At 46.8% G+C, this 13,301-nt stretch overlaps 1 protein-coding gene across 1 annotated transcript; it reads right to left on the bottom strand.

The window, feature by feature from the left end:
* Nucleotides 1–1,701: 1,701 nt before the first annotated feature.
* Nucleotides 1,702–2,247, bottom strand: LOC136507637 (uncharacterized). Its single transcript, XM_066502296.1, has one exon. The coding sequence runs from the start codon at nt 2,245–2,247 to the stop codon at nt 1,702–1,704; it is 546 nt and encodes a 181-aa protein (XP_066358393.1).
* Nucleotides 2,248–13,301: the final 11,054 nt, after the last annotated feature.

Below are 13,301 nucleotides of genomic sequence, written 5' to 3'. Positions count from 1 at the left end.
TTGGTTAGTTGGTAATATCCGAGGCTCGATGTAGAATGTGGATCCATGCTGCGTCGTTTATGACAGGTTGAGTTTTATGAAATAGTTGATTACATTACTAATAGTTAGTCACAGGCAGAAAAGAGTTTTTTTTCCTGACTTGTAATAGGAACACGCACGCGACCAACAAAACTTTTTTTCACTCAGTCAGTGTATGCTTGAAAGTTGTCTAGCAGCCATGCAATTAGCAACAATTTGAGGTTGAACTTGTCATTCTCATTCATCTGTTTGTATCCTGTATTTGTGTTATTTCACTGAATATTCAGAATTCCCTTGTTTTGTTTTACCTTGTTAGAGAATGTTTTGCTGAACTAGTGAATATATATATGCTTCAAACAATTCAGATAAATTGTATGATTGTGAATTCATATATTGTACATAGCTAAATGATCTCCTTCACAATCAACAGTTGTGTGCCTGTGAATTTATCTTTTACAGAAGGACTTGGTCTACTGGATGTCATGTCGTTTATTCAAGATATTATATTTGTACGTCATAGCTATGCGTGAATTTCTAGGTATTCAGAATGTCCTGCTGTTTAATCAAGATATTAAACTGAAATATGATGAGAAAAAAATTATTTTTTTCTTTGGAAAATAGGTTAGCCGAGTGTAATTCCCAAAAACACTCGGCAAACAATAATGGTATACTGAGAAAAAAATTATTATTTTTTGTTTGAAAAATAGGTTTGATGAGTGTAATTCCCAAAAACACTCGGCACATAATAATCCTTTGCCAAGTGGGCAAATCACTTTTTTGCCGAGTGTCAAATTTGACACTCGGCAAACCATTTGCCGAGTGCACGATAAAAAATACTCGGCAACTAGCTGTTTGCCGACACTGTAGATACGGTGTGCTGTTTGTCGAGTGTTACACTCGGCAAAACCTTTGTCGAGTGTTTTTTGGTCTTTGCTAAGTGCCTGTGGCACACGGCAAAGTCACTATTTTCGGTAGTGAGCTTCCGGTGATGATGCTGCCAAGGGATAGAGATCATCGATGCTGTTACATGGAGGATCACCGTGCGGGTGGGGAGATCCTTGACAGAAAAACCAAACCGGTCAAACTCTACGGAAACACTGTTATCACGAGCGAGGGAGCGAATGGAAACGAGGTTTTTGATAAGTGAAATGGAAACAAGAATATTGTTGAGTTGGAGAGGGGAACGAGCCGTGGCGATGGACGTTGCCGCCCTGTGAGTGACGGGCATGGTGGCACCATTGCCAACGACGATAGGAGCAGAATGAGATAGAGGCTGAGAAGAGGAGAGGGTACCGGATCAGTTTGACGCCATGTGGGAGAGGAGGCGCCAGTGTCGAAGAACCACTCCGTGGCCTGAGGGCCGCCTGGCGGTACGCCGGAGGTGGCCAGCGCAGCGAGCATAGCCTGGTGATTCCAGACGTCGTTGGACAGTGACGGCGGCGAAGGAGCAGGAGCTGACAGCTGAGGCAGTGGGCCCGCAAAGAAGGCTTGCTGAGGAGGTGCGCCGGGGCGAGGACCGAGGACGCAGGCGCCTGGCACACAGAACGGCATGGGCTAGGCCTGAACCATGCCGGTCCAAGGGTTCAGCCCAGGGGTCCAAGCGGGTCCTGGAGCACGGGGCTGCTGACCAGAGCCGTAACCGCCTTGAGGGTCGTGGGCTTCTTGCCGCGCCCACGAGTGGAGTCAGAACATGGGGCGGTTCCGGACTGGCGGCGTGGACCGCGCATTGGAGCTGGAACCGCCATCGCCGTGGGGGGAGGGAGCTGAACCCCGACCGCCGCCGGTGGCGAGAAGAGCCTGGTGCTGCGCCGCCTTGTCATGCTCGCGGTCGTACTTCTCCTCCAACAGCAAGTACGAGCGAGCCGAAAGGAAGGAGTGGGGCGGGTGCTTGGCGGCGATAACCGGAACGGCGTGGCAGAACTTGGAGTTGAGCCCACGAAGCATGTTGAGGACTTGGCTCGTCTCCCGGACGGGTTGCCCGACGTCGCGCAGAGCGTCGGCAAGCTGCTTGAGACGACCGGTGTAGGTGGTCCATGTCGCCCTGGACAAGGCTGCGGAACTCAGCCTCGAGGTAGACGGCGCGATGCAGGCATGCAGCTCATTGTCCCGGAACTGCTCGTGGATGGAGTTCCAGATGGAGTGGGCAGTGGCGCGTGGAACGCGGACGAGAGCGCGGACATCTTTGGACACCGAGATGTAGAGCCAGCTGAGAATACACTGGTCGCGCATCAGCCACTCGGGATCACGGCGGTTCTCAGGGGTTGGCTTGGAGGAGAGGTGAGAACGGAGGCCGAATTTCCCGATGAACGCGTCGAAGAACCAACGCCATTCGGTGTAGTTGGAGTCGGAGAGATCAAGCTCGACGGGGACATGAGACTTGATGTTGACGGTTTGCAGGACACGGCCGCCGTCGGTGTAGCAATGGAGGGCGGGATATCCTCGGCGGAGGAGGTGAAGGAAGACTCAGAGCTGGCGTCGGAGTTAGGGAGATCGAAGAGGGGGTTTGCCTCCAGGTCCAGGTCCAGGTCCATGACGGGATGGAGGAAGAGGAGGAGGAAGGAAGGAAGGAAGGAGCAGCGGAAGAGACGGATCGGCGATGGAGAGCCCGGCAGCGGAGGCGATGGAAAGCGGGATTAGGATCAAATAACCGCGCTAGCTGATACCATGTAGGAAGATGGAATTGGGCCAACAGTGTTTGTATTGCGTCACTGTGGTATAAATACATGTATGTAAAGTTACAGAACGCGGGCGCGCGTGGAGCGCGCGACGCAGGTCGCGGGAGACCTCGTGGCCACCGCGCCTAACCACTATCAAAACTGAGTGTCTCAACATTTTCTTTGCAAAGTTTCAGCTTCAACATTGCAACTGACTTGGATCACGATTCTTGGGGTATGAAGGCACGTACTGCAGCAAATCTGGCTCTGCTTTCTCATCCCCGACGAGATGTGGCCAGCATGGTAGGTACTAGCACGGTTCTCTTGGTTCTTCACTCGTGTATTAAGGGACGCCACCAATTCACAATGAAACGAGCACTACTCCTGATGCTTTCCAAGCCTACTGCTACTCTAAGCCACTGCAGTTACCTCAGACGAACACCTCATCTCTCTTTCGAAGCCTACACTGTGTCATGCACTCTTGCACCTTCAACTTCTTTTATGACGAGTGAAAGAGATGGCAATATCACACAAGAAATGTAGGTAGGTACTAACATTTGATTTGCATCAGGTTATTCAATGCCTATAATTTCATTGAATGGGCACCCACCACCTCTGCACCACTGATGTTCCATATAAGGGCCTGTTTAGTTCACCTCCAAAACGCCAAATTTTTCAAGATTCCCCGTCACATCAAATCTTTGGACGTATGCATGAAGCATTAAATGTAAATAAAAAATAAAACTAATTACACAGTTTGGACGAAATCCACGAGACGAATCTTTTAAGCCTAATTAGACTATGATTGAACACTAATTACCAAATAACAACGAAAATGCTATAGTGTCGTTTTGCCAAAATTTTTGCCATCTAAACTGGGCCTAAACCGCTCACTCAGTTCGTTACTTCTGTGTCTTTTCAGACTTGAGAGATGGTCAAAGCCTTCGAGGGCAATCTCATCAAGCGTGGTAGGGCTGACATCAAGTTTAAGTGATAACTGTGAACAAATCTTGTAAAATATTTTTTTGTCAAAACCCAAAGTAAGTAAATCTAAGTATATTAAAATTTTCATAAATATCTAAAAAAACTAAAGTGTTTGATTAAGTCCATTTTTCCCTTTCAACTCTTGGTTTGCTAAACTTTGGCACCTCAACTATCAAATTGTTCAATTTTCACCCCGAGGCAGTTTTGAGTGGTTTTCGTATGGTTCTAGGTCAAAATTAAATGGTTCCTATAGTTAAAATTAGACAAAGACAAGATTTGAGGAACCAAAATGGACTTAATCCTTAGCTAAATCGTTAAAAATGGACTTCTCAATTTTTCCAATAAATGGACCACTACTTTCTAAAAAAAACAAATCTAATGATTAGTTTAGAGAGTTGAAATGGAATTGATACTTAAAAAACGTTGTTGCTAGTTCTTTCAAGGAAGTGGCACTCTTTCCGAGAACTAATTTCGCATGTTGAGCTCATTTCTACTTAGAGCAAGTATAATAGCAGACTGTAAGCCGACTAAATGCTGAGGTGGAGGAGAGAGGGGAGGAGAGAGAGGAGAACCGGGCTGTAAGCTTACAGCCGGCTTGGGCACAAGAACCAAGAAAGTCTGTGAGAGAGACAAGTGGGCCATGTATTAACTGTAAAGAGCTAACTACTATATGAGTGGGCTAAGAGAAGGCTGTAAGGAACCTTACAGCCAGCAAGCCAGCTGTATTATTAGCCTTGCTCTTATATGTAAAGCGGTGCACTTCTAGAAGCTGCAGACTGCAATGCCAATTACAGTTACGTCTATATTTTCTCCATTGAAACTCAGATGTCAAAACAAAATTCGGCGTCAGCACTAACGATCAATGGTGTGTGTTTGTGTACGCACACGCGAGTCAAGAACCCTGTGAAATTATGCATGCATACATGTACGTATTCAAAAATATTACCAGGGCGCTTCATACAGTACTAGTTCTGATCTCACCAAATTGGGCAGCTTTATGCTACGTACAGGTAGCCATAAGACTTCTGGCAGGACTCCAACTACAAATCACCTGCTGCTGCAAATGGACCCTAAGATGCATGATGATGGCGCAAATGGAGCATGATTCAAGTCGGAAAGGATCAGGGAGAGTTTCAGCAAACTATCGCTTTCTTTCCCCTGTGTCGACAACCAAAATTGTCTATTTTATAAAGTTGTCAAAATATAGAACGGACTTCACCATTGTGTTCCTCTCGTCGAGACGGTCAAAAAACATATATGGAACGTCTAATTCGGAGTCCGGATGAAGGAGTTATGCTCCCGGAAAGATGCTCCGTTTTCGGGAGTTCCGATCCAAGTCGGGACTTCCGACTGTCGGAAGTTCCGATAGGTGCCGGGACTTCCGGGAAGCTTGAAGAAACCTGCTCGGGTGTCTGAGGTCATCCCCATATCAGGAGTTCCGATAAAGGTCGGAAGTTTCGACTGTCGGGAGTTCCGACCCAAGTCGGGACTTCCGACAGACCTAATAAAAACCATGTTCGAATCTGGCCTTTTGATACCGACCCGAACTATTCCAAACTCGTGGGAAACTTGGAACATAAGTCTTAGAGAGGTTTTCTACTGGGATAAGACCACCCTCCTCTATATATATGAGAGGATCATGACCGATTGAGTTCCCATCTGTCCAATCGACATAAAAACACAACAAATCAATCTACTACCTCTTTTTACCCTCTTTTCCCAATCTACCTCTTCTCCTCGTTCTTCGTCGGTGTTGCATGGCTGAAGGATCGACGACGACGATGCTCTAGAGCGGTCAGGCCAGCGAGAGTAGCCCATAGCCGCCGCACGCCCCGACAGGGTCCCTCCCGGGCGTGTGGTGTTTCTGGTTCAAGAGACCTCGCCGGCATGTATTGCGTATCGCACTCCCGACGAGGCTCCTTCGATGACGTGTCTTGTGTATCGCACTCATCGCTGGAGACACAAGGTTCAGGTGAGGACATCCCCTAGGCGCCAGCCGATCCAAAAAATGGCTAGGCCCTACATCGAGCGATCTAGCTCCTTATCGAGTGTGTGACCTAATTAAGCGTCAAGATCCTGGTTAAGTCTGGAGGTCTGAAATAGATTTTTGGCTTTTACAAGGGGTGATAAGCTCCTTCATCTACTCTTGTTGTTTTCCCTGAACTTGCTGTAGACCCTGTACTCTCGTTTTGATAATGGAAATGGAGCCTGCCTAAAAAATACTGAAACGAGAGCTTCTACTGCCTTGGAAGCCTACATCTACAGGGAGCTTCTACGCACAAAGTGCAAAGTGCCCTCCTGATGCCTTCCAAGCCTGCAACTACAGAGCAATTGGCCGGACGAACATCTTGTCTCTCTTTTCACCAAAAACAAAATGGTCATCTCTCTCATGTTGCAACATAGTGTCGTGCTCCTTCAACTGCTGTTTTGCTCCTTTATTTATGGAGTACAAGAGAGGGCACTATCACACAAAAATTGTAGGTAGGTACTAGCATTTGATTTGCATCAGGTTATTCAGTGCCTGTAATTTCATTGAATGGGCACTCACTAGAGGCCACCGCTGATGTTCCATTATAAACTGCTCAGATAGTTGGGTCCTCATGTCTTCAGAGATGGAGATAGTGCCAGGCGCCATAGGCCCATCCATATCCAGGACATCGGGCGCCACCCACACCTCGCACTTCAGGATCTTTTTAACAGTCGAGTGACACAAAACACCCCATGTGATAAACCAACACATATAACACATGACATCATGCCAAAGACTTAACTTAGTGAAAAGATTTGCTAGAGCGTTGGTATACAAAAATAGTGAAACATGATTAAACAATATTTTAGAATTTCTCTTCTAGGCTTAACTCTTCGGCAATTCCCTTGAGATCTTATCGGAGCTAACTTGTAGAACACCTTGGGGTTGCCCTACTCCAAGGTCTACTATGTAGCGGTGAATAGAGCATTGGGTCACATCAACCAAACGAAATTACCTACAAAACAACATAACGGCGGCACCGTGAGTACATTTCGTACTCGTAGGACTTAATTCCAACATATAGATATTTGGTGGATGCAAGGGTACTATCAGGAATTTGTACATTTGCAGAAAAGCAATGGCGTTTCTTATAATGATGACATTCTCATGATTCATTATTAAGGTAATAAACATGTATGATTCATAACAACAAGTACGGTAACCAACAGTTGTAAACCACACTGTAAGAAAAATGGACCCTTGGCCCATTTACTTTGGATATTGGTGTTTGATGACTAACACAACCAAATTGGACTAATGAATTTGCAAGTGTTTGTTTTGTAGTTCAATAGGGTGCAAGACGTAACTTGGACGAAGGCGACGTGATGATCCGATGATCAACACCTCAAGCAAGACCTTAGGAGCACAAGAGAAGACCCAAGAGATCAAGCAAAGTCCAAGCATGAAGATTGGAACCAAGCCGTATGCAAGATCGCGAAGAAATGAGCTCACTGTGGTGACCAGATGCTGGACCGGACACTGGACAAGCGACCGGACGCTGGGCAAGTGGCTCAGCAGACAGGCGACCGGACGATGGACCGGACGCTGGTGGCAACCGACCGGACGCAGGACAGCAGCGTCCGATCGAGTACAGAGAGGTTCCAGAGCGGCAAATCTACGACCGGACGCGTCCGGTGGCAGGCGACCGGATGCTGGCCAGCGTCCGATCAGCACATTGCTGGCTCAACGGTCGGGACAACCGGACGCGTCCGGTCAGGACGATTTAGCGTCCGGTCAGTAGCAGAATTGCGGGAGTTCGACCCCAACGGCTACTTTCTCAGTGGGGCTTATAAATAGACCCCCCCCCCCAACCGGCCATTTGAGTGGGTGGAGCTGAGGAAACATACCAAGGGTGTTGATACACCATTTTAGTGATCTCCACATGCATAGTGCTTAGTGTTTTATTAGGTGATTAGCATAAGTGCTTTGCGAAGTACTTAGGTTGATTAGACCACCGCTTATGCGCTTGCTCTAGGTATATGCCTAGTGTTTAGTGAGGTTTGCATACCTCTTGCTACCCCGTGCTTGTGAGCACAAGTGTTGTATATCGGAGGGGCTTGAAGTCTTGCGAGATCACACCAACCACGTTTGTGGTGTGGCCGCCACCGTGTACCAGAGGGAACAAGGCCCGCGGCGTTTTGGCCGAAAGCTTGATAGTGAAGACGGCGGGAAGCATCTGGGAGAGGCTTGCCGAGAGGCACATCGGAGACCCACTTACGCGTGGGGAAGGCCCGAGGCTATCCACGGAGTTACCCAGCCGGGAGCTTGGCCCTTGCGAGGTATTCCTTGCGAGGGGCTCCAACGAGGACTAAGGGGAAGCTTGCACGCTTCTCGATACCTCGGTAAAAATACCAAAGTCGTCGACGGGAGTTTGCATATCTCTACCTTGATCTTTAGCTTCCACATTTACATTGATTACGTTACTACGTTTGCGGTAGTGATAGCAACACACTAGCAAAACCATAGTTGCACATCTAGATAGTTTATCTATTGCATAGGTTTTGCCAGGATTAAGAAAAGAGGCCATAGTTTAGAGTTAGAATTTTAAGTTGCCTAATTCACCCCCCCCCCCCTCTTAGGCGTCACGGTCCCTTCAATTGGTATCAGAGCCGGTTGGCTCATATTTGGACCTTTGGCTTAACCGCCGTTGAGCCAACGCTATTGTAGAGTGGTTGGGATGGATACCGCTAGGCCTCCACAATTTGATGGCACTAACTTCCTTTACTATAAAGCAGGAATGGCTTGCCACCTTGAGGCGGTTGATTTAGGTGTTTGGAGAGTCACTCGTGACAGGATGAAACCCATTAAGAATCCTGAAAAGCCCACAAAGAGTGATGAAAAAGAAATGCATTTCAACGCTAGAGCTAAGAATTGCTTGTTTGAATCTTTTAGCATGGATGTGTTTAACCAAGTGTTCACCTTAAATACGGCACATGAAATTTGGTTAAAACTCCAAGAGCTCCATGATGGCACAAGTAATGTTCGTGAGCAAAAACATTGTCTAGCCAAGCAAAATTATGATTCCTTTGCTATGAATGATGATGAGCTTGTTCGTGATATGTATTCTCGATTGAATCAAATTATCAATGAGCTCCATTCAATAGGATTATTAAAACTAGATGATGCGGACATCGTGAGGAAGATCATCTCCGTTCTACCACAAAAGAAATATGCAAGCATTATCACCATCCTTCACAACATGGAGAACTTGAGCACCATGACCCCGGGCATTGTCATTGGCAAGCTAGTGGCATTTGAAATGTCACGTAAGATGGGTCAAGGAGAAGCATCTTCATCAAGCAAAGGCAAAGCTCTCACTTGTAGCGAGAAGAAAAAGATGAAGGGCAAGAAAGTTGAGTCAAGCTCAAGCTCAAGCTCCTCAAGTGAAGAAGAAGAGGAGGATGATGATGATGATGAACAAGAATCAAGTGATGATGATCAATCTTCCTCCTCCACCTCCGACCTTGATGAAGAATCAATCAAAGTGATCAACAAGGTGGAGAAGATGATCCAAAGGCTCAATGTCAAGGGTGTGCCCATCCAAATTCAAGATTTCATTTTCACAAACCAAAGAAAGGGGCAAAGAAAGAGAGGATGCTATGGATGCGGCGAGTTGGAGCACTTTGTGAAAGTTTTTCCAAACAAGCCCACACCCATGACAAAGAAGAAGGCATGCAAGAACCAAGCCCTCACATCAATAAGATCATGGGATGATTCTTCAAGTGAAGAAGAACCCCATCATAAGAGGTGAGGCCGCAAGCACTCATCATCAAGCTCTTCTCGTATGTGCCTTATGGCACAAGGTAACAAAAGCTCTTCCTCTAGTGAGAGTGATAGTGATGATGATATGCCTTCTTATCATGAACTTGTGCAAGAAAATATTAATTATGCTAAAGCTTGCACTAGTCAACATAAGAAGCTCAAAAGTTTAAAAGAAAAGCTAGATAGTTCACAAAAAGCATACAAAACTTTGCTTGAACAATATGAGAACTTTGCTAATCTCAATGTTGAACTATCTACTAAAATTGAGAAACTCAAGACTAGTGCAACAACAAATGCATGCACAATCAATGATGAGCAACTCTTAAAGAAAAATGAAAAATTAAAAAGAAAAATTAGCTAGCTTACAAGAAGCATATAATAGTTTGCTTACTAAAATGAAAACCATGTGCAAATATTGTGATGAGCTAACTAATAAAGTTGCTAATCTTGAAGCCATTAGCACAACCCCCACCAAGGCATCTAAAAAGAAAAGTTCTATCTTTAACATGTCTAAAAAGGATGCCTATACTTCTTGTAATGATTTTTGTTTAGACTCACCTTTGTGCAACCAAGTTTGTGTTGAGAAAGTTGTTGTAGATACATGCACACAAGAGGTTGCAAAGGAGAATGAGCAACTCAAGCAAGAAGTAGCTCGCCTCACCAAGGACTTGACTCAAGTGAAAGGCAAGGCGAAGCAAACCCAACTTCATCAAGATAACACCGTCAAGGGAGTGAAGAACCTTGATGAAGGACAAACCGTGGTTTGTTACGTGTGCCACAAGGAAGGTCACAAGTCCTATGAGTGCAAGGTGAAGAATGAGGGAGGAGCAAAGAAAAAGGAGAAAAAGCAAACAAGCAAGCTCTCCAACACCTACACCAACAAGGTGGACAAGAAGGCCTCCACACCTTATCTCTTGAAGAAGAAAAATGACACGGTGGTGGCCATCAAGGTGAACAAGCAAGCCAACAATGGGGTCAAACGCTTTTGGGTGCCAAAAGAAATCATTTCTAACATGAAGAGCACCAAGAAGGTTTGGATCCCGAAAGGGAAGTGAGAAGTCCATCGGACATCGGGGAATTTAGAGACTTGGCAAAGTGTGGGTGCATTTCATGGGGTGCATCATGATGGACAAAATCATTGCCAAGTGGGTTAGTGAATACTATGGACCCGGTGGCGCTCGGCGGATCCAGTCGCTGCGGCGCGGATGGTGGTCCAGCGGGCTGGGCGAGGGCAGCTTCGGCAAGCGCGGCTCCGGCGTCCTTCGGCGCGGCGGCGCTTGCCTTCGGCGGTCCGTGCCGTGCGTGTGCGAGCTCGAGCTTGGAGCTTCGCAGGCGAGGGTCGGGTCCGCGCACGGCGAGGGCAAGGGCTGCGCTGGAGAAAGCAGCCGAAGAGAAGCAGAGCTCGTTCTCAAGCTTCCTGTGTCCGTCAACGGAGGTGTCGAGAGCGACGGTGGCCTCGCCGGCCTTTTATAGCTGCCGGTAAGGCGGTGGTAGTGTAGATATTTTGGGCAACCGGAGATTTTTGCCGACATGAACTGCAGCGTCCACGAGGAGCACTGGAGAGCTCGCGTGCCTGAGCTATCAGCGGAAAACGCGGGGAGGGCGCCAGGAAGACGACGCAGCATCGCAGCAGTAAGGCGGTTCGGCTGCGGATATTTTCCGGCCGCGGGGATATTTGCCGGCATCCGTGACAGAGCAGCGGCGTCACGCATCGTGCTAGCGATGGGACTAGCTAGGCGACGTACGGGCTGGGGCTGTGCCGGCGTGCTTCATGTGCGCGCAGAAAAGGATCCGCGGTGGACAAAATATCTGGCGGAGGAACTCTCCGGAAGCCATGGCAGAGCTGCAGGGTCCGCGCGACCGTCGGCGTGCTCGAGCAGTCGAGCGGTCGACGCGATTCGCGGGAGGAAGACGACGTGCATCCGTGGGTCACGAGCAAGACGACACACGGGGACGTACGGCACGGCCGCGGCCTTTGCTGGGCTGAGCCCAAGCAATTAAAGCGCATAAGCCACGAAGGGAATTTAATTAAGCCCGGAAAGGTTTAGTAATTATTGAGCAGTCTTTTGTATTTTCCCAGAAAAAAATCAAGGAGGGTTACGAAAGGGTGTTCTTGGGATTAGCAATTCACGGAAAATAATGGTACTGGAAATATACAAGGAAAATATTTTTGGCGCTGCAAATAAACTACTCTAGAAAAGCACACAAACAATACACGAACACTCATAATTGAGATGGTGAAATTTTTAATGCAGGGTTTTTGGAAAAAGCTTTATCTAAAACGGTTCCGTAGAAAATAAACTAATCAAGTTTTAAATTGTTGTAAAATTTTAAAAAGTTTAAATTTTTAGTAAATTTTAACATGGTGAAAAACACAGGGTGTTACACACAGCAGGTGCATTCCGAAAGGGGAAGGCATGCTCATCGAAAATGACGTGTCTGGAAGTGATGACACGCTAGGTCGTGAGGTCAAAACAGCGGTAACCGCGATGATCAGCGGGATAGCCCAATAGAACACACGCGGATGATCGGGTGCTGAGTTTGTTTGGAGGTGTGCCTGCCTGATTGGGGAAACAGAGACAGCCAAACACTCTTAGATGATCATAGGATGGAGGAGCACCAAGCAGGCACTGAAAAGGAGTAAGCGGCTCACTGGCTTGGCATGGCCCAAGGTTAATAAGGTGTGTCGCGGTGGAAAGAGCTTCGACCCAAAAAGAGGGCGGCATGTTGGTGTGGAGTAGAAGACACCGAACGCAATCGTTCAGAGTGCGGAGGATGCGCTCTGCCTTGCCATTCTGAGAAGACATGTATGGACAAAAGAGACGGAAGGCAACACCATGAGTGGCTAGATGTGTGCGGATGGTGTTGTTGTCAAACTGTTTGCCGTTGTCTGATTGAAAAGAAATAAGAGGCAGTTGAAATTGTGTCTGAACATAAGCATGGAAAGACAGCAGACAGGAAACGACATCGGATTTGGTACGCAGGGGAAAGGTCCAAACGTAGTGTGTGAAGTCATCAATTAGAACAAGGTAAAACTTGAAACCAGAACAACTTGTCACAGGGGAGGTCCATACATCAGCATGCACAATATGAAAGGGAACGTAGCTAACTGAAACAGAAGAAGAAAATGGGAGCCTGACATGCTTCCCAATCTGACAAGTGGAACAAACATGTGATGACGACTTGGATGAACTAAATTCTAGATGATGTAGAGCTTGACGAAAGGAGTGGCGCCCTGAATGACCCAGCCGTAGATGCCACAGATCACTGCTAGGCGCGAGAGCAACGTGAGCCACTACCGGAAACAGTCAATTTGGCGAGTGCAAGGGGGTTTGCCGAGTGCAATCCTTTGGGCACTCGGCAAACAAGCTCTTTGCCGAATACTGTACGAAAAACACTCGGCAAAAAAGGGGTTTGCCGAGTGCAAAAAAAACACTCAGCAAAGAAGGGGGTTTGCCGAGTGCAAAAAAAACACTCGGCAAAGAAAGGGGTTTGCCGAGTGTTTTTTTGCACTCGGCAAACAAGCTCTTTGTCGAGTGTTTTTTTTTGCACTCAGCAAAGAAATAAGTTTTTTTTTCTCTTCTGACCTTCAAACTTTTCCTACTCTGCACATACAACATGTGGTACTCCATGTTAAAAATTGGTATATTTCTGGATCTATTTGCTATATTTAATTAATTTATTGTATTTCAAGAAATTTTTTGGTTTAAGTCAAATTTGAACTGCAAGTGATTCAAATAATAGAATAAAATGAGTAGAAAAATGATAGTCATCTTATTGAGTCCAATGTGAGGCCTTGACTTGGAAATGAAAAGAAATTCACAACATCTCGTTCAGGAAACACGACCACAAAC

This window comes from Miscanthus floridulus, chromosome 15, assembly GCF_019320115.1.
Source record: "Miscanthus floridulus cultivar M001 chromosome 15, ASM1932011v1, whole genome shotgun sequence".
Lineage (NCBI taxonomy): Eukaryota > Viridiplantae > Streptophyta > Magnoliopsida > Poales > Poaceae > Miscanthus > Miscanthus floridulus.
The sequence above is the reverse complement of the archived record's forward strand: the minus strand, read 5'-3'. Positions and strand labels throughout refer to the sequence as shown.